At 46.2% G+C, this 20,234-nt stretch overlaps 1 protein-coding gene across 2 annotated transcripts in view; it reads right to left on the reverse strand.

The window, feature by feature from the left end:
• Nucleotides 1-15,454, reverse strand: part of CNNM2 (cyclin and CBS domain divalent metal cation transport mediator 2) — a 186,963-nt gene extending 171,509 nt beyond the window's left edge. Inside the window, exon 1 of one of the 2 annotated variants that reach the window (XM_048858151.2) lies at nucleotides 13,754-15,454. In XM_048858151.2, coding sequence (XP_048714108.2) covers nucleotides 13,754-15,329 — 1,576 coding nt within the window. In that variant the 5' untranslated portion in view covers nucleotides 15,330-15,454. The remainder of the gene's footprint in view (nucleotides 1-13,753) is intronic. The other variant, XM_048858150.2, reaches the window with a different exon arrangement.
• Between the last annotated feature and the right edge of the window lie 4,780 nt (nucleotides 15,455-20,234).

Raw genomic sequence — 20,234 nt, forward strand, 5'->3', positions numbered from 1 at the left:
GTGAACACCCTGATCAGTGAGGAAATGGGCCATGCACTTCCTATGAAGTTGTTTTGTTCAATGTGAATTGGCTATGAAAGTTCTGGCTGGTTCCCGGGTACTTAAAAGCAAGACAACTGCTCTAACTCCTCCCAGGCTAATAAAGGGCCCTCTCGGGTTCCTCTAGAGTGGAAACCCAAGAGACAGATGGTCACAAACAATGGAGAAAGCACCTTCAGAACTTCTGCAACAGACTTGCATAAGCAAAAGAAGGAGACAACTTGGAAAGGAAAAAAAAAAAAAAAAACACCCAAACACCTGAAGCCTCTCTAGATCAGATGACACCAAGGAAGTAAAGGTAACATGGTGGCCAGCTACCTGTAAGTGGGGGAAAAGGGGTGTCTAGTGCAGAGACTGAAGGACACTATGTTCTGTTCCAAGTATGTCAAGTACATTATTGCTGTGTGAGCTTGGGTCAAAGGATATCACTGTGAACTACACCTTCAAATGCCAAAACTGGCAATTTCATCTGGAATGCCAAGCTGAGAACTGCTTCTTTGCATTGCCAAGAACCTCTGCCTTAAGAATTTGGCACACTATTTTGTGGAGGATGAGAGACTGAAGCCTCTGGCAGGCTTGCTCTCCCAGAGGTGTACAGGCTTTGCAGTTATATTTCGTTTCAGGAAACTCTGAGTTAGAAGGAGTCTTTAGTCATTTCTCTGCCTGCACTCATGCTTAAATCCTGAGGACCCTGCAGATAAAGTCTGATCTTCATTAATAAACAAAAAGAAAAGGAGTACTTGTGGCACCTTAGAGACTAACCAATTTATTTGAGCATAAGCTGTAGCTCACAAAAGCTTATGCTCAAATAAACTGGTTAGTCTCTAAAGTGCCACAAGTACTCCTTTTCTTTTTGCGAATACAGACTAACACAGCTGCTACTCTGAAACCTGTCATTAATAAACAAAGCACACATACGCTTCTGGACATCCTGTGCTTCCTGATCTACCCTTTCCCTATTCCACCAGTAACAGGCCTGGTCCATTACTTATTTTAGTATAGTTCCCTTCCTTCTTCCACCTCTTTAGGCCCCCTGCCATGGTCTTTGTTCAGCACAGAGGACCCCCCTGTCCTGCTCTTCAGCACACTGGGCTTCACATTAATAAGCTCCAGTTCATCTCAATCCTAGCAGAGCTGAGGGAGAAACTGGGTTCCACTAGCAGACAGATTACTACAGATTACAACCAACAAAACAAAAAAACCACTAACAAATGCACCTGAATTGATCAAGTGACCTCGGCAGAAGCTAGGTTGGACTGGCCAGCTGATTTGGGGCTGTTAGCCATGTGCTGGTTGCTGCAGCTCATTAGGATTTAGTATTTACTCTACTGTTTGTAACTGGCAGGCTGCAGTTTTGGACCTTGTCAAATCCCTGCGAGTTCCAGGTCACACTCACCAGACATGGCATGGTTCAGAGCACTGCACTGCTCCAATGTCAAGGGCCACTTTTATGAGCTCGATTAGTGGAACTGGGAAGGACTTGAAGTTAAAAGTGTAGTCAGTCAACACACAGCTTTGGAAATCCACATCTCAGAGCTCTCATCTTTCATTAGCTCACATATTAATGGAACAAACAGGGTTAGGACCAGACGTATGCACATTCTGCAACACACTTTATAGATCCTTTAGTCTAAGCCAGCAGTTTTCAAACTTTTTGCATTGAGCCTCCCTTTGAGTTACAATTTATGGTTGCGGCCCCCAACCCAGACAGGCTGGGTGGCCCTCTGAGGTGAGTTGGGGGTGGAGGTGGCGCTCCCTCCTCAAGCCCTGTCACATGGAGTTGGCCCAAGCCACCTGGTGTCACCATTCCCCCACCCCAAATGTTCCTGCGCACCCCCTGGGGGGGAAGAAGACGTGTGCCCCACAGTTTGAAAACCTCTGGTCTAAGCCCATATATGCAACCTAAGTTAATTTAAATGCCAACTGATGCCTTAATATTAACGTACAATGCAAACTGTTTAGATGAGGTGGGATTTCAAATTCTCAAGATTTTAATTCCTTTACCTTCAGCACTGGAGCAAGAAACTTAGCAGAATGTCTGCTTCCCAAATGGAGAAAGAGCAAAATCAGTACCAGCTATTCAAAGACATATAGACTACGTTGCAATCTTCTAAATAGGCTAAAGATGTTTAGAGCTGGCAATATAATTTGCAATGTACCAAGCTAAACCAGCTAGTCATCTCCACATACTCCTCCACCATGTTGCATATTTTGAAGTATTCAACAAAGATTTAAATGCAAGCCAGAGCCTGCTCAGCAAGATGTGAAAGAGTTAAACTACCTCATTTCCTTATTTAGGACAGTGGCCCATATTGCCAAGTGGAAGGATTGCTGATGAATTCCACTGTAACCAGATAAATGCTAATGGTTCTGAGAGCATTTCAGTGGAAGAACTCTGATATACCAGGCTGACGGAGTGGCCATTATTTGTCCCACGCCCCTGCTTTAGTACACAGTACTAAAGAGGTTGATAAGTTTCTCAAGCTCTTATTTCTTCTCTCACATTCTTCCCCAGGGATCTTGTGGTAAAGATAGTATGTGATTATATAGTGAAAGATTATCACAATTCATATGCACAACAGAGTCAAATTAAGGATGCACAGTAACCCTTAATTCTGGCATTTTGTAACTCATAAGTGCTTGACTTTCCACTCAATATTTCTTTTAACATAGGTTGCGTGTGTGTAATTTTCTAGTTTTTGAAAAATGCAAACTGAAAGAAACAAATTCTATCACGTGGCAACATTTTGACACCAGATGGTTCATCAGCAGAGTTGGAACCATCAGCTCAAGTGCTAGAGTCCTTCTGGGGTCTTAATGGAGTACTGACAGAGGATGACAGCTTACTTCCGCTATGTGGACCAGCGCAAGAGGGGGATGGGACACTACCAGTAAGTTTCACAGCTCCATGCTAACAACAGAGGAATGGCAAGACTCAGGAATCTTGGGTACCATTCCAGGCTCCGGAGAGGAATTTGCTCTTGTACTCAGACACTTCAGCCTATTTCCCTCCCCCCATCTTGACCCATTCCGTCCCATCCCCTCCAACCTGTCCCCGGACCAGTCCTGTCTCTTTCCTCACTCCCCCTATCCACACTCTCCCAAGTTCTTTGTCACAAGTCTCATCTTCCCACTTCATAGATCCTCATCCAACCTGTATCTCGCCCACCACAGCCTCCAGCTGCCTTCTACTGCCCACACCTCCTGCTTCCATATGCTCCCACTCCAATTTCAATATCACCCCCCCACTCCCACCAACGACTCCTTTTCCTAGACTCTTTGCCCAAGCTTGCCAGTTCTCCCCAGACACCCTGATTCCTTGTCAGAGCTACCTCCTTGCCCATCCAATCCTAGACTCCCCACCCTGGCTCCCAGTCTCCTTGCCCATCTAGTCCCAATCCCAGCCTCCACACTCACCCAACTCTTAGTCCGTTTTCCCTCCTTCTCTACGAGCCTCCAGTCCCCACCCTCACAGGCTCCTTGTCCCAGCCTACTACCCAGGTCCAACTCGTGTCCTCTACACATTCAAATTAGGTAGCTTACTCCTCCACACTGCCTGAATCCAGCATAGGGATCGCTAAAAGCACAGGAGAGACAGGCTCCCTGCTCAATTCAGGTGTTCAGCTTCAGCTCTGGTCAATGCAGCTCAGACCTGCAACTGCAGGAAAGTCCTGCCCAGCCCACTGAGGACACAATAGTTAGGGAATTTAGCTGCAAAGCTCTAGCAAGCCTCTCCTTAGCATGTGAGAGCTGCAAATTTTCAAAGACTGCCTTATAACATTCCAAGAGGACAGTGCAATGGATTCAAATTAAGCGACTATGGGTTTGGATTACAGAATACTCTTGCATCCTACGAAGTGGGTATTCACACACGAAAGCTTATGTTCCAATACGTCTGTTAGTCTATAAGGTGCCGCAGGACTCTCTGGCGCTTTTACAGATCCAGACTAACACGGCTACCCCTTTGATACAGAATACTCTTAGACACTGAAGTAACTACATTAAATTTGACTGTGCTTCAGTTGTAGCCACTCAAGTCCATGGACACTATCCCCTGCCATGTTACAAGGGTATAACTTTTTTGTAATCCATATCAGTCTGCTGGAGCCTGGAAATTAAGATCAGCCTCTTCATAGCACTCCTGTGTGTCACATCTTTATTACATATTCGGTTCTATTGCACTAAGGCCTGTGAGACCTCAATAGGCAATGGACACTTATTTTATCTTTACTAGAAGAGGAAAAAAAAAAAGATTAAACAAAAAATGAGTGGAGAGTTTCATTCAAATCACAGAAATAAAAGGACAAGATGTAAAGTATCCTATTTAATATTTACATAACCCAGACCATCATATTGCCTTAGAGACTTCTGCCCCATCCATCAACATGGATATTCAGAGACTCTGGGCAACAAAGCTTCAAATATCAACAGTACATATGAGATATATTCATGGGAAAGAAACCGCTCACAGCCGCAGGTTGCAGTGTGGCCTACAGGCAGTCAACTAAGTCAGGCTGGAGAGGGACAGTAGAGTAGTCTACTCTGCAAGTCTCCCTCCCCTTCCATTCTCAATTGGATGTTCCACCCCTCTGTGTCAGCTACTGTGGCTATTTTTCCACCAGCACATAAGAGATTAAGTAAGTAACCTCCATGAATATTAAACAGATATTCTATGCAGAAGCATCAATAGAAAAAAAAACAAAAAAAAAGACTGTCAAACTACACAGTGGAGTCATCTTGCAGTTGTGAGTCATATTCTTTGTTACTGCATAAGGAGACCAAGTATTGCCATGCCCCAATTCATGGCCCTCACCATTTCAAGGCAAAGCAAATATCTCTGGAAACAACACCTCTTTTTTCGCCCTTTAAGCGTGGCCACCAATAACCTAACCACGGTGGTGCTGCGAGGACTTGCCACTGACAGCAGTTATTTGGATGCTCCTCATCTCCATGATGCAGGTCAGTTCCAAGACAAAGAAAGTGACTGACAAAAATGGCATGATCTTCCACCAACAAGGAAGGGACATAGCCTGTCAGTAAATTCAGAATGTCCTACTCTGAATTTCCACCCGAGGCGTTAGTCACGTTTCCCTCATTTGTTTCAAAACAGGCTCTTGTAGAGATGTTCATCTCTCAAACTTTTGCTGCTAACAAATCATCATTCCTTGGTGAGGAAGCGAACAGCTATTCATTACATTAGACAGGACACACTCAAGACGGAAGACAGAAAGACATGCAGAGTTTGAAAGGAGTGACTGACAGTGACTCCTTAGGGTCTTGTGTGAGGGGAGAGCACCTGTTACTTATTATCTAATCAATTAGTTCTTTCAGCCATGAGAGCTGACTTGTTTTAACACCTGTGCTTAGAACTGATGGCTAGGGAAGGAGGAGCCAGATAGTAACCTGGTTAATTCCCCAGCTGAAGTGTAGACTCACTACCATCTGCTTCCTTGGAGGCTGTAAGGGTTTCCAGACTTCATAAACAAGTGCAGGAACAAACAGGTGACTGCTTGTTCCATCTGAGTGCAGACCCAACAAGCTACTGATCATTTGTAAATTCAGAGAATCCTGTGAATGTCACTGATTCAAATTGCAACTGTTCAAGGAAAGTTTTAAAAAGCTGCTGATTTGCTTAAACCTCTCTCTAGTAGTCTCCTAACCTGGACCTGATGCCCCCTATCACTTCTGAGCAGAGCCTACATCTGTGATTCTGACATGGGGAGGCACAGAAGGGAGGGCTGACTCAAAACAGCATGCTCCCCTCTTTCATAGATACTAAGGTCAGAAGGGACCATTATGATCATCTAGTCCAACCTCCTGCACAACGCAGGCCACAGAATCTCACCCACCCACTCCTGCGAAAAACCTTGTTAGTAGATCATCTATCCACTTGTTAGTATATCAGAAAAAGCCCTGTTGTCAGGGTCATGAAGAAATTATTCCCTAGGGCCTGCAGAAGCCTCACACCAAGGTGGGGGTTCCACACCTGTCTGGAAGACAGGAGAACTGGTGAGTGCTCCCCAACATGTTGTTCTACTCCTCACGCTACCATGCCAGAGCAAGGTCTGCCTGCAGCAACCTATATCTTCCCTCTATACAGTGTGGGAATGAGCACATGGCCCCAGGAAGTCGTGCAAGTCCAGCAGCAGCTGAAGCCTCTGGCAGCACAGTAACTGCAAGAGCTATGCTGTCAGAGAGACATACTGGGTCAAACCAATAGCCCATCTAGTCCACCATCCTGTCTTCCGACAGTGGCTAATGCCAAATGTTTCAGAAGGAATGAACAAAACAGGCAATCAGTCAGAGGCAAGGGACACCCACAGCATGGGGTTGCATCCCTGACCATCTTGGCTAATCACCATTGATGAAACTATCCCTCCATGAAATTTAATTCTTTTTTGAACCCAGTTATACTTTTGGCCTTCACAACATCCCCTGGCAATGAGTTCCACCGCATGACTGGGAATTGCGTGTAGAAGTATTTCCTTTTTGTTTCTTTTAAACCCGCTGCCTATTAGTTTCATTGGGTGACCCCTGGTTCTTGTGTTATATAAAGGAGTAAATAACATTCTCCATCCATTCATGATTTTATAGACCTCTACCATAACCCCCCTTAGTTGTCTCTTTTCCAAGATTAAAAGTCCCAGTTTTCTTAATCTCTCCTCATATGAAAGTGGTTTCACACCCTTAATTGTTTTTGTTGCCCTTCTCTGTACCTTTTCTAATTCTAATATACATCTTTTTTGAGATGGGGTGATTAGTACTGCACTCAGTATGCAAGGGGTAGGCATAACACAGATTTATATAGTGGCACTATGATATTTTCCATCTTACTATCCCTTTCCTAACTGTTCCTAAGATTCTGTTAGCTTTTTTGACTGCTGCTGCCTATTGAGTAAAGGTTTTCAGAGAACTATCCACAATGACTCCAAGATCTCTTTCTTGAGTGGCAACAGCTAATTCAGACCCCCATCATTTTGTATGTCAAGACTCAAGAGGAAGTTTGGTGCCACGTGGCATTTGCCCCTCATATAGATCCCAGTCTGGGGCTAGAGGCAAGAGGAGAGAAATCTGCAGTCTCAGAATGCTAAAAGCCTCCTATTTCATGACAGCAAATTCCCATCCCACTGCCCTCCACCAATGTCCCATTCCCCCCAAATAAAACATTTCACAAACTCCAAACTGAGCCTCTGTATTTCTACTTCTTTATGCACGTTATTTCTCTATAAGGCCCATGGAACCCTTTTATTAACACGGCAACAGGCAACTTTAATGTACATTGTTTTCCAAGAAACAGTTTTACAAGCCTCTTATAATCTCTATGGGGGATTTATTCGGATTCTTTTCTTATTTAGGCCTATGACCACAACATTAAATCAAGAAACTAACTGCACAGAAGAAACAGATCCTTGTGGGTTAACTGGTAGAAAAATGGACACTTCACATCCATTAGTCAAAGCCTGCCCATGTGAGAAATTATAAATTACAGTTTGGCTTGACTGGAGCTCATTTTCTGAATCACATTTCTCAGCCACTTAAAAAAATTAGGAAAATAACTGCACAAAGTTTTGAGCTATAGCTATATCAAAGAGGTACCTAGCTTGAGCGTAAACAGAGTGAATATCTGACTTGATCTACTGTTGCATGAACTGAAGACAAGGAAAATACATAGTTTTGCATCCTTATGGCTCTAATCATCCACTACTCTACCCTTCCAATAGAGAAGACAGCTAAAGTAGAGTCCTGATATACTTACGATTAAGAACACACCCCTATTATATAGATCCTGTGCACTGGGTAGTGCCTAGACTAGGAACATGGGCATCAAACATATACACTACTGAGAGACAAGATGTTGAGTATGTGAAACCAAGCAAAGCTCCTAGATCACTGTTAAATCTGACACGAGTTCCCGGGAGGGGAAATTCTCAGATTCCAGGTTAATTAGCACTGATTTTAATGAGGAATCAAAACACTTTCTAGAACTGCTTTGTAAATATGAAAACAAAACATAACAGCTGCATTGCTTCAGAACTGTAACACACGGTTATCTTGCATTACCACTACACTGATGGAATGGGTTATTCATTCCCCACTCTGATCATCAGATTAATACAGTAGCAAACAGATAAAACAAGATCAAAACACAAGATTCAAAGTCCCCAGATCTCCTACTGCAACAGATATTGAGAAACTACTGCATACCAAAGCTGTAAAGGGCACCATGAAAGCTGCTGTACAATGGTTCATGTTAAGCGTGCCAGTTTTAAACTATTAGTATTACAACACAATTCTTGCAGCTTTGGCATGCAGGGCGCTAGAAATAGAACGCTTTGGATTTAGGATCACACATGCTAAGATCAGCCAGCAAAAAGAAACAGCAAGAACAAATGCCAGATAGCATTTGGCTAGGGCCTAGGGAAACAGTGTCACTAAAAACACTTGTCAACTGCGAAAGGGATGCAAATGGAGAGATGTCCACTAGGTTCTTTCCAAGACATAAGATTTTCTTCTTTCACTCCCCACCATGGATTCTAGGCCACTGATCCAACTCCTTGTATGCTACATTCCCTTGCTCCTCCTTACAGCGACAGAGCTGATACCAATACAGAGTGGAGTTATTCCAGTCTATGGGACCTACCCTCCCATTAATGGGGAACATAGTTCAGCAATAGTAACAAGCGTCACATATATATGCATGCCCTTCTTCCTGTGCACTGACAAAAAGTTAGGTCCCCTATGTCTACCAGAGAGGCCTCAATTTATATTGTATTCTTTCAAAACAAACAGAGAGAGAGAATGATGCGCTAAAACAGTGTGTGCAAGTCACATACAGAAGGATCTGACAGCAGTTATTCAATGACTTGTGGACAAGAGCAAACTGTTCCATTTTCAGAAGCTTTTTTTGAAACCATCCTCTCAAAGAGAAGCTCGTCTTCTGCTTACTATTTTGTAAGTGACGTTTATTCATACTCTAAGACGTTAAATGAGAGTGGGTGGTGGTGCAGTTCCATTTGTTTCATATTTTTAACTACACTCAAAACATTATAGATTTATAATTTGCTCAGCACCACACCATACAGGAGCACAGCCCCGAGGTCAGATCATGTATAAAACCATCAATTCCTCTTCCAAATGAATCTGGGGTATATACCCCACAAGGCCCCAGTGCAGGTGAGTTTTTCCAGCTTTTTCTTGTAAGTTTCCATTTTATGTTGTTCAGTTTAGAAACAGAAAAGAAAAAAAAATCCCTCTTAAAAATGAGCTTCAATCCCTGTCTGACAGACTAACGTGTTTTCAGAGAAAACAGGTCATTTTTTTACCAATTTAAGTACTCACTCTATGACAGAACTGTAACATTTACTTGCCCATGACAAGAAATTGTACACAGCATATGGGGAGGGGAAGGAAAGGGATGATTAAGATATCTTAAGCTTTCTACGGTGCTGGAAATGAATGAAGTGCAGCATAGTAAAATATTCTCCTTAAAACTAGCTAAATTCCCATGAAAATATGCAAGTGTCCCCTAGAGAAGTGTTCCTCAAAAGGTTTGGGAAATTCTTGCAGAAGTCAGAACCTATCAGGCAAGTTATCAGGTGTTTACGCTAGTTTCAAAGGGCACAAAAGAAGCACTTCTTCTCCAGCATATCTATGCTTGAACAGGAGTCTGGGTTAGGACAGACCTATTATTTTAAGGAAACATTTCTTGGGGGCCGGGGGGGATTGATTTCAGTTTTAAATGGAAAAGGCACTAACACCATGGCTTGTCTACACAACAAAATTGACAGGCATACCTATTCTGTAATAGTTTAGCTATTCCAAAGTAACTTCCCCATGTTGGCACTATTCCAGAAAAGTCACTTATTTCAGAAGATATGAATAGCCATACTGGGTCAGGTCAATAGTCCATCTAGCCCAGTATCTATCTTCCAACAGTGACCAATGTCAGGTGCTTCAGAGGGAATGAATAGAACCAGCAATCATGGAGTAATCCATCACCTGTCATCCACTCCTAGCTTCTGGGAATCAGAGGCTGAGGATACCCAGAGCATGGGGTTGCATCCCTGACACATCAATGGCTAATAAAGGAAAAAGAACAAGAAGATAGTTTCAGAGTAGCAGCCGTGTTACTTTGTATTCGCAAAAAGAAAAGGAGTACTTGTGGCACTTTAGAGACTAACCAATTTATTTGAGCATAAATTGGTTAGTCTCTAAGGTGCCACAAGTACTCCTTTTCTTTTTAAGAAGAGAGTTGTTAAACGGTAAAGCTAATAGCCTTTGATGTATCTGTCCTCCATGAACTTATCTAATTCTTTTTTGAACCCTGTTATACTACAACATCACTTGGAAACAAGTTCCACAGGCTGTGTGTTGTGTGAAGTACTTCCTTCTGTTTTAAACCTGCTGCCTATTAATCTCGTTGAGTGATCACTGGTTCTTGTGTTATGTGAAGGAGTAAATAATACTTCCTTATTCACTTTCTCTATAACATTCATGATTTTATAGACCTCTATCATATTCCCCCCCCCCATCTCTTTTCCAAGGTCAAAAGTTTGTCTTTTTTAATCTCTTCTCATATGGAAGCTGTTCTATACCCTTAATCATTTTGTTGCCCTTCTCAGAGTAGTGTGTTCACATGAGGGAGTTATTCCGGAATACCTGTGACATTCTGTATGGAATCTGGGGGACACTTTCTGTTATCATTCTTGCAAAATTGCAAGGAATCTGACCAGATATGCCCTATAAGGTATCTTGAAAATTTTATGTTTTGCAAAGTATGATCATCTTGTTTATATCTTTGTGTCACCTTTGTATTAGGAGTTACAGATATGTAATGTATATCTGTATTTCCAAACTTGTGCTGTGTTTCTGGGTGACACCCCAAGACAGATTGACATCAGCACTAGGCTTGCTTCATGGCATATCAAGGGACATCAGCTGTACAATGAACCCATTGAAAGCAGCCAAGGACTATACCTTATGACTCAGCAAAGCATGCAGGGGCATGCCTATGGACAGAACTCTAAGGCCTTTCAATGCCCTGAGTTTGCCTGTGAAACAAAGGAAGTACCAGATACATGACAAAAGGACTGTAAATGGCAGCTGCTTCATCTGCATTTTGTCTTCAGTCCTGCTTCTTACCTCTGGAGGAACTTTGCTACAAACAATCTCTGAACAAAGAACTGAAAGACCCATCCAAGCTGTGGATGTGTTCCAGAGGGACTTTCAAGCCAGCAAACTCACCAATACCGCTAAGAACCTGATATATGGACTTTGAAGTCTTTTTAGGTATGTGATTGCTTTACCATTTAACAACTCTCTTCTTGCTTTTTTTCTTTATAGTAAACCTATAGTTTTAGACACTAAAGGATTGGCTGGCAGCGTGGTATTTTGGGTAAGATCCAAACCTATACTGACCTGGTAAGGTGGCTGACTCTTTGGGGTCAAAAGAACATTTTGTAAATGTGAGCAGAGTTTTTTAAATAACTTCTCATCATATTGGACCTATGTGCTGATTGTGAGCCAGAGAACTGGAATGCAATACAGGGGGCTGTGAGATTTCTTTTTTGCTTCTTGATAACCAATGTGGGGGATCAGAAGCACAGTTTGTGACTGGTTGGGGGAGTTAACTTCAGTGTTACTCCCAAGACTGGTGGGTATCTGCTCTCCCTTTTGCAGCCTGCCCTGACCTTGGCAATTCCAGTGACAGTTGCTCTAAGCACACTGGGTCAGAACCTGTGCTGGTTAATTTCCCCATGTATACAAAAGTCCTCAGTGACTACAATGGAAAGATCTCCAGAGTACATCTTCTAAGATACACAAAGGAAGCAAAAGATAACCTCTTTTATCATAATCCTCATGAATCACAACAGGGAATATTTGGTCACCCACACTGAAAGGGCTGAAATTCTCAAATCTACTTCTCTCAACAACCAAACAAGGAACCACATGCTAACAGCAAACTGGTGGGATTTCAATTCCTTCAGCGACAGAAACAGCGCTTTCAAAGTCATTTTGACTCCTTGATACGCACACCGCTACTCAACCAAATTTAAGACCATGTGACCCTGACCTTGAGTTAAGCAATTAAAGTGGACTGAATGAAGAAAGGAACACTATATATAGAAAAGAACACTTTTGCTAAGAAATGTGAAATCAATATTAACTAGCCAAGAGTTAAGTTTTGAAGCTAGACAGCACATAATTCAATTTCCCAAAGCTCTTTTACACTAGAGAATCTACAAGTCAAAGAGTCAGGAGACAGGCGAGTCGCTCTTCCCCCTTGATCAGCTACAAAACCACGGGTAGGAAATGGTCTGTAAAGCTTCAAATTACTAGCTCAAGTAGGCAAGGTGAACAAACCAGACACTTACTAATGTTTACCAACTAAGATAGCTCATTTGTTTTTAATGAAAAGGAAATCCAAAATTTGCAGCTTATGGAGTCTGCCTTTAAACCCCAGTAACCGGGTTAAATTAGAAATCAAAACATAGGGATCATTTAAAGCTTAGCACACAAATCAGATGCTGAACAGAAATTTAAATGGCAGAGCTTATTGCCTAGAAAAGTCCCAGGTGCAATTTACAAAGTTCATCTAAAGTGCAGGAGTTACCATGAGAAAAGGTTAACTCTAATATTCCCCTATTTACCTGGGCATAATGCTCCAAAGAGCTCCTCCTTCAGTGAGGTTATCTCCCAGTGACTGAACTTTTCAGTAGTACTTTGATCACAGCTCCCAGGGTATGACAGACTTCAGGAGATCCACACTGCTCTGCGTTTCCTAGCAAGGGTCTCCACAAACATGCAATTAATTTGGAACTTCATTTTTCCTTTGGAAAAATTTCCCTCCACAATGTAAGCAGCCGCTCTATTACTTTACAGAGGAACAGAGTTGAAACTTGCTGTACCATTGTTTACGACAAAAGAAATCCAAAACAGAAGGACAGATGTGTCTGCCAGGAAAACTCACCCCACAACTAAGGCAATTATTATCGTGGAATATTCCTGGAAATTCCTGGGGTAAACACTACAAAACTGCAGTGTAGCTTTGATCCAACATTTAGACAACCAACACACGGGCTATGTCACACACCAGGACGTGTAGATCAGTAAGGATTGTGCATACCCGCGGCTACCAGGCAAAAGACCTGAGGGAAAGGGAGTGGGGGGGGTGTAACCCTGGCGTGTGGCATTAACAAGCAAGTATAATATAATTGTAAGACACGTGCAAAAAGCCCTGAAGCTATTTATGAGCTACAGACCCTAAACGTCAATCAGATCAGCTGGGCGAACTAACACAAACAAGCATGCCACAGAAATAGCCCAGCTGAATCTATGAATGAAGTTTAAAAGCCTTGTTTATCTCAGCACGTGTGCAACGCCCAGAAGCTTTTAGGGATCTACAACAGCAACCCAATTTCCTTACTCTCAGACTAACTGAAAGAGAGTGTGGACCACAAACAATTGGGGGGGTTGCAGATCTATATCAGCAGAGCTCCTATATGTGCACATATAAATGGGGAGGGGGGGGCAGAAAGAGGTTTACCAGGAGCCCCACATCTATGCAGACCCACACATCAGCCTTTGGGGAAGGGGGATAGACAAATGCCCATCTGCAGCATACTCCTCTACTCTCAACCCAGCTTGCTAGGGAGGGTAGCCACAGATGCCCTCAGGGCCCCTCCCCCCCCATTCTCCATGGCTACGGCCCCACCTTTCTTGAACTCCTCCAGCATGGCATCAAGCTTGGTGTCGTTGAAGACAAAGTGCAGCGGGTGGTTGTAGAAGCGAGTGATGGTCTTGAGCGGGGTGCAGTCATCTGGGTCCACAAAGGCCAGGTCCTTGACGAAGAGCAGGTCCACAATGTTGGAGCGGTCGCCCTCAAAGACAGGGATGCGGGTGTAGCCACTCTCCATGATCTCAGACATAGTGTTGAAGTCCAGAACAGCCTCGGCGGCGATCATGAAGCAGTCTCGGAGTGGGGTCATCACATCCTCCACCGTCTTGGTGCGCAGCTCCAGCGCCCCTTGGATGATGTTGAGCTCCTCCTTGACCAGATCGTTGTAAGGGTCGGTGACCCGCAGCATCTCAAGCAGCTTCTCACGGTTGTAGACCGTGCCGATCTCCTGGCCCAGCACACAGTCCAGCAGCTTGCTGACAGGGTAGGAGGCCGGAAAGGTCATCATCATGAAGAACTTGGTGAGGAAGATGGTGTTGGCACCCACAGCCAAGCCATGACGGGAGCAGATGGCCTGTGGCACGATCTCGCCGAAGATGACGATGCCGATGGTGGAGACCACCACGGCCACCAGCCCGGAGCCAGCGATGTCATCCAGTAGGATGGTGAGGGTGGTGTTGACCAGCACGTTGCCCAGCAGCAGGGAGCACAGCAGGTAGTTGCCCTGGCGGCGCACGGGCTCGATGCGCTTGGCGTAGTTCTTCTCCTTGTCGGTGCCACAGTTCTGCACGATGCGCAGCTCCATGGGGTCCAGGGCCATGAGGCCCAGGTTGAGGCCGCTGAACATGCCCGAGAGGCAGAGGAGCAGGGAGATGAAGATCACCTGCAGCCAGAAGGGCAGCAGGAACTTCTTCTCCTCGCCCACGATCATCTTCGTGTCCTCGCCGTCGTGGTAGATCCAGGTGGTCTCGGTCCAGGGCGGGGGGCCGGCGGGGCCGTCGGCCCCGACCAGCCCGCCCCCGGGGGGGCCGGCGGCCCCCAGCGCGGCCGGGCCCGACACGGAGGTGCACAGGTAGTAGGACTTGCTCTTCTCGGTCTTGCGCAGGGGCTTGATCTCGATCTCGATGATGCCCGAGGTGCGGCGGTTGAGCACGATGTGCGGCAGGATGATGATGTCCGAGGTGCGGATGCCGCAGCGCTGCGGGGAGCTGCTCTCCGGCGGCCCGTCCTCCTGCTCGGCCGGCGGCCGCCCGCCCCGCCGCCGCTCGTGCTCGGTGAAGGCGATGCGGGACCAGGTCTCGTTGTTGATGTTCTGCCCGTAGACCCGCAGCTTGACCCGCGTCCGCTCGCTCACCCGCAGCGCGCCCCCCTCCATGAAGGAGACGTCGTCCGTGTCCTCCAGCCGCAGCCCGATGATCACCGTCTCCTCCGCGTCGCCCGGCGCCCCGCCGCCCCCGGCCGAGGAGGAGGAGGAGGAGGGGACGCCGGCGGCGGCGGCGGCCGGGGGCTGCTCGCCCAAGCAGCCGCTGAGGAGCAGCAGCAGCAGGACCCGCGCCCCCCGCCCGCCCCCCGCCATGTTCCGAGCGGGCAGCGCGGCCGAGCCCAGCGCCATCTTTAGTCAGGGATCAGAACCGCCGGGGCCAAACATAGCGGGACGGCAGCATCCCGCGGCGGCGGCGGCGGCTGCCTGCGAGAGCTGACAGGCGCCGACTGCCGGACCCTGAGGGGAGCCGCTTCAACCCCTATCCCAGGGCCGGAGCCGGCAGCGCGCGCGGCCAATCAGGGCAGGCACGGGACCAGCGGGCGGGGCCCCGAAGCCGCCCCCCAGCCAATGCCGAGGCGACAGGGGCAGGGCCCTGCCGAAGCCTGCCCCACCCCCTCCTTGCTGAGTTTCCAACCGGCGAGCGCGTGACTCCTGTGTGTATGCGAAACGGAGAGGGGCGTGGCTACCGGAACTCTGCGAGCCAATGGAAGAGACTCTCTGCCTCAGGGGGCGGGGACTGCCAGGGGAGCGACCCATGGAGGCGCGTGCTCCTCTGCGAGTCTGTGCCCAAGCGGAGCTGGCGCGTGCTGGCAGGGAACTGGACGGGGACTTGGTTGCACCGGGGCCCCGGCAACCACCCGCCCCCAGTCGCCTTCGGCAACGGCTCTTTAGACGGGTCTGAAGCTTGAGTGCATCTGTCTATCAATGCTTCATGCATTCGCGTGTGCAGGCGTGCATCCGTCCGTGCATCACGCCGCTCCATGCACACTATGGCGCACGCACAGACCTGCAGACCTCGGCCTGCGGAACCTTTGCAGCGGACCGTGGAACACGAGCATCTCCGTGCACGTGCGCCTAAAAATGCATCCATATGACTGTGCGACTTAGCGCTGCATCCACACGTGCCTGCAGGTAGTAGATGCTTCTGCTCGTGCGTGCATCTCTCCCTTTTGAGCATGCATCTATAAATCCATCTCCTTAACCAACTCTTTATTTACCCTGAGATAATACACACGGGCTTTACTGACCTCCCCGCCTCTGCACGTGGAGCTGGGATGTAAGTCCCATTTCCAGCGGGCATGCTCACGCTAGCTGCCCCCGCGCAGGTACCCACAGCATAGAGGCAGGTCTGCATTCATGGCAGATGGCCGGCCCCGGTGCTCTGCCTTTGCTATCACAGCCACGCTACTATTTCTAGCATGTTATCTGGACGAGAGAGCTAGCGCCAATATGTCTGCCACAGCTGCCTGGGAATCACATCCCCACTTCCAAGTGCAGAGGTAGCCTTTAACACTTTGCTCTGCGCAATCATCCGTTTAATAAATCCGCGTAATTCTGCAGGGGTCTCTCTGCTAAGCTATTTAATGCAGGCAGCTACCCATCCATCTACTGTAAATGTGTGTCAGCCAAAGAAGCAGAATTAGAAACCGGAACGGACAAGAAGAGTCAGCTATTCAGATACCAACCAGCAGCTCCTGCAATTGCAAAGTGAAATCGCTGTAGCTTGCCTGAACATCGCTCCTGCTGAGGTATGGGGAAGGGACAGAAGCTTCCCCCGGCTCCAGTAACTCTATTTTCATTCATTGGCTCGGTGTATATTACGCTAAACCCTTTGCGATAAGCAATGCTGCAGTCAGAGCTTGGGTCTACCACAGGACGGGATGCGTGCTCTCACGGGTTATTGCTTTGGGGTGTGTTCCTCACAGGACCAGGAGTAATTTTAGCAGTTCTCCAGCGCAGAGGCTCTGAATGCTTGTGATAGTTGTGCAGCTCCCCCTAGTGACAACAATAAGTATTTAAAAATATGGTTAACATCCATAACACTTTACAAAACAAGAACAAGGAGGAGTCCGGTGGCACCTTAAAGACTAACTGACTTAAATCTGTTAGTCTTTAAGGTGCCACCGGACTCCTCATTGTTTTTGTGGATACAGACTAACATGGCTACGCCTCTGATACTTGGTACAAAACAATGTGTCTGGCATGATCCCTGATAAGGGAACAGAAATAGAGGGGAAGGAACCTGGCTGAGGTCACAGAGCATGTGCTGGAAATATTTCAGCATCTAAGACCTTTGTTCCAGTGGAACAAACCAAGCAGCTACTTTCTCAACACTGGGCTATCTAATGGCTCCAAAGAGGGCAATACCACAGCATGAAGCTGTCAGCACAGGGACATCTTTGGCCCCACGTTCAAAACATCTGATAGTCTATCCTATGAGGATCCATTGGTACCATCTCAGCTGGCCTCAAACACAAGGGCAAGAAAAGAAACTGCAAAAGGTCTCCAGTGTCAGGCTATGCTGAGCCTTAAGTCTGAGGAGGAGGAGAAACATCATAATGAGTCCAGGAGGCATACTGTACAATTCCTATCACAGTAGCATAGTGCTGAGGCCCCCTTCATCTTTTCCTGAGCTGCCAGTCTTGAGGTGGCAATGTTAGTTTTTTCATTAGGTGGAGGGTGGGTATCTTCAAACATTGCCAGCTGGGCTTATTGTTATATCCCAGGGCAATTGCTCTTCTGGGAGGGGTTGAAGTCATCAAGCACCATCTGTTCCAGGGATCAGGAATGAGTCTTTATCAAGATCTCTGTTCAGCACATTGTACATGGGCAGCCACGCTGCTGCTGCACGAGGTGGGCTAGGAGCCTCAACAGGACAACTTAGGGCAAGGATGATTTGGCGCGTTCTGATCACCCTGCTTATACGTTGCATCCCGTGGTCTATCCTGTGACTGTCAATTTAAATTGTGATGCCTTTGGAGCAAAGACCATGCCAGAGTATCTATTTGGACAGAGCTTAGCACAGTGAGGCTCCGTTCCTGGTTGGGGCTTCCAGCTGCTGTTGTAACTGTGATGCCACTAATAATTACTAAGGAAAAAAGTCAAGTAAGAATAAACAAAGGAAACAATTATGCCGCAGATCAGAAACCACAATGTTCAACCAGCCTCAGACTAGTTAGCGAAGTTGACTAGTTAGCGAAGTTCAACATTAAATACAATGGTTCAGATGGCAACTGGTCATCTGCATTAGACACAAAGTGTATTGACTCCATACTCAGACACATAACTTTCTGCTCATATTTGTTTAGATCCAGCTTTAAATTGCAATCTCAAACCACACTGTACACATCAGATTCAGTTGCTTGTAATGAGATCCTTAGCCAAGGCGTGTACATAATTATATTTTGCATTTTACGTTAATTTGTAGGTTAGCTTAACTGAAATTAAAATGCATTTCCTTTAAGTAGTGCTGGTGAAAAGGGTTGTTTTGGCAGTTCTGGAGAGTGAACCCTTCTATTTAACCACTAAATGTTGAGTTCGCACTTAAGCTCAGTCAGAGGATGAAGGGTAGACATGAAATAGGTAGATGTTAAGAAATGTTGTTTCCCCAAACCAGCCAACACTTGTGACAAAAGACTGCTCACCAGCCAATAGTCAACTGTGCATCATTTCAAGGTATTAAGGGTCTGATATTTGTTTAGCTTTGAGCTGTAGCAGAGGTCTCTGATTACCACCTGCCAAGCTATTATCAGCAGGCACAAGACCAGTGGCAAGATTTCTAACCAAAGCCATTCTAACCAAAGTCAGGCTGCTATCAAGCCCTCCATGCAATGAGGAGTTTGCCTCTCTTCCCATGGGTGTTTCACTGTTATTTCTCTTCTTGTGCTTTATCCCTTTCTCCTCCCTCTGTCTCACATGCTGCTCATCTCACGCACTGAGGACCTGGCCTCTTAACTTTTCCTCCTGGCCTGTTCTCTGTTTCTCTACCCACAGAACCCAAATGCTGTCCTTGCCTGTCTTCAAACCTCTCATTCTCTGCTCCTTCAGTTCAAATGGACTAATGCAGCTTCCCAACTGCCATTACCAGAAATTTCTCACAACTGCCCAGTTCAAATTCCACCCTCACCAGCCATGCCTGGCTCCCCGATTTCAGCCTGTGACCCCCACCTGCCACTTCCTGCTCTCCCAATTCAAAATGGTTCTCAACTGCCACTCGTTACTCCTCCAGTTCAAAGGCCAGGCTGAACTCCCCCACTTTGAGTTGAGACTCTCAAATGTTCACACCCAGCTGCCCAAATCATCCTCTCAAATACTCCCCTCAGCTGCCCAGTTCAAACAGCCCAATTCCCCATTTACCCCCCTCACCGCCCAATTCAACCAAAGCTTCTCCATTCAAACTCTGCCTCCCCCAGTGGTCATGCCTGTCACTTCTCTCATCCTAATTCAAACGGTCACTTTCAACTGGCAAATGCAACCTCCCATTTGACCAGTTCAAACTGCTAAGGAACCTTTCGGTTGCAGAGCTGCTCATTAAAGGGGTATCACCTGAAACAGCCTACTGGATTTTTGAACAGTAGGAGAGGAAAAACATAGGACTCCAGCTGTCCCCTATTTATCCATTAGGATGCAGGTTTAAATTAACTGACCATAGTAATTAGTTTCCTGGAATCCATTTATTTTGCAACATTTGAATTAGCTGGTTCTAGTAACAGATGCCTTTGGAGCTTTTCCTGGCAATCGTACTGTGTCCATTCATGGCGCACGAAAGTATAATGAGACGAGTACAGCTATCATATCAGCACAGCCCACACACACAAAAAGGAACTTAAAAGGAATCTCCTGCTTTAATGAGACAATGCACAGTAACATGGGTGTTAGGAGCAGAGGTGGGCTAAATTTTTCACTGACCAGTTTTGGCCAAAATATTTTTTTCAAGACTTAGGTGACATTCACAAAATGGGAGGAGGGGGTGGTAATGCCTCTCTTGTAACCTTTAGCCCAGTGGTTAGGGCACTCACACAGGAACTAGGACACCTCAGTTCAATTCTCCACTCTGCCCCCATTTCCACACAAGGAGAGACATAACCTGACATGCAGATCAAATGACAGGTCGATGACTTCATCTATCTTGGAAGTACAATATGTACCAACGGCCAGTTCACTAAAGAAGGGAAGGCAAGAACTGGCAAAGATAGTGGCTCAGTGTCCTGTTTGTCAAACATCTGGAAGAAGATGGAGAAGAAGATACATCTA

This window comes from Caretta caretta, chromosome 7 (assembly GCF_965140235.1).
Source record: "Caretta caretta isolate rCarCar2 chromosome 7, rCarCar1.hap1, whole genome shotgun sequence".
Taxonomy (NCBI): Eukaryota; Metazoa; Chordata; order Testudines; family Cheloniidae; genus Caretta; species Caretta caretta.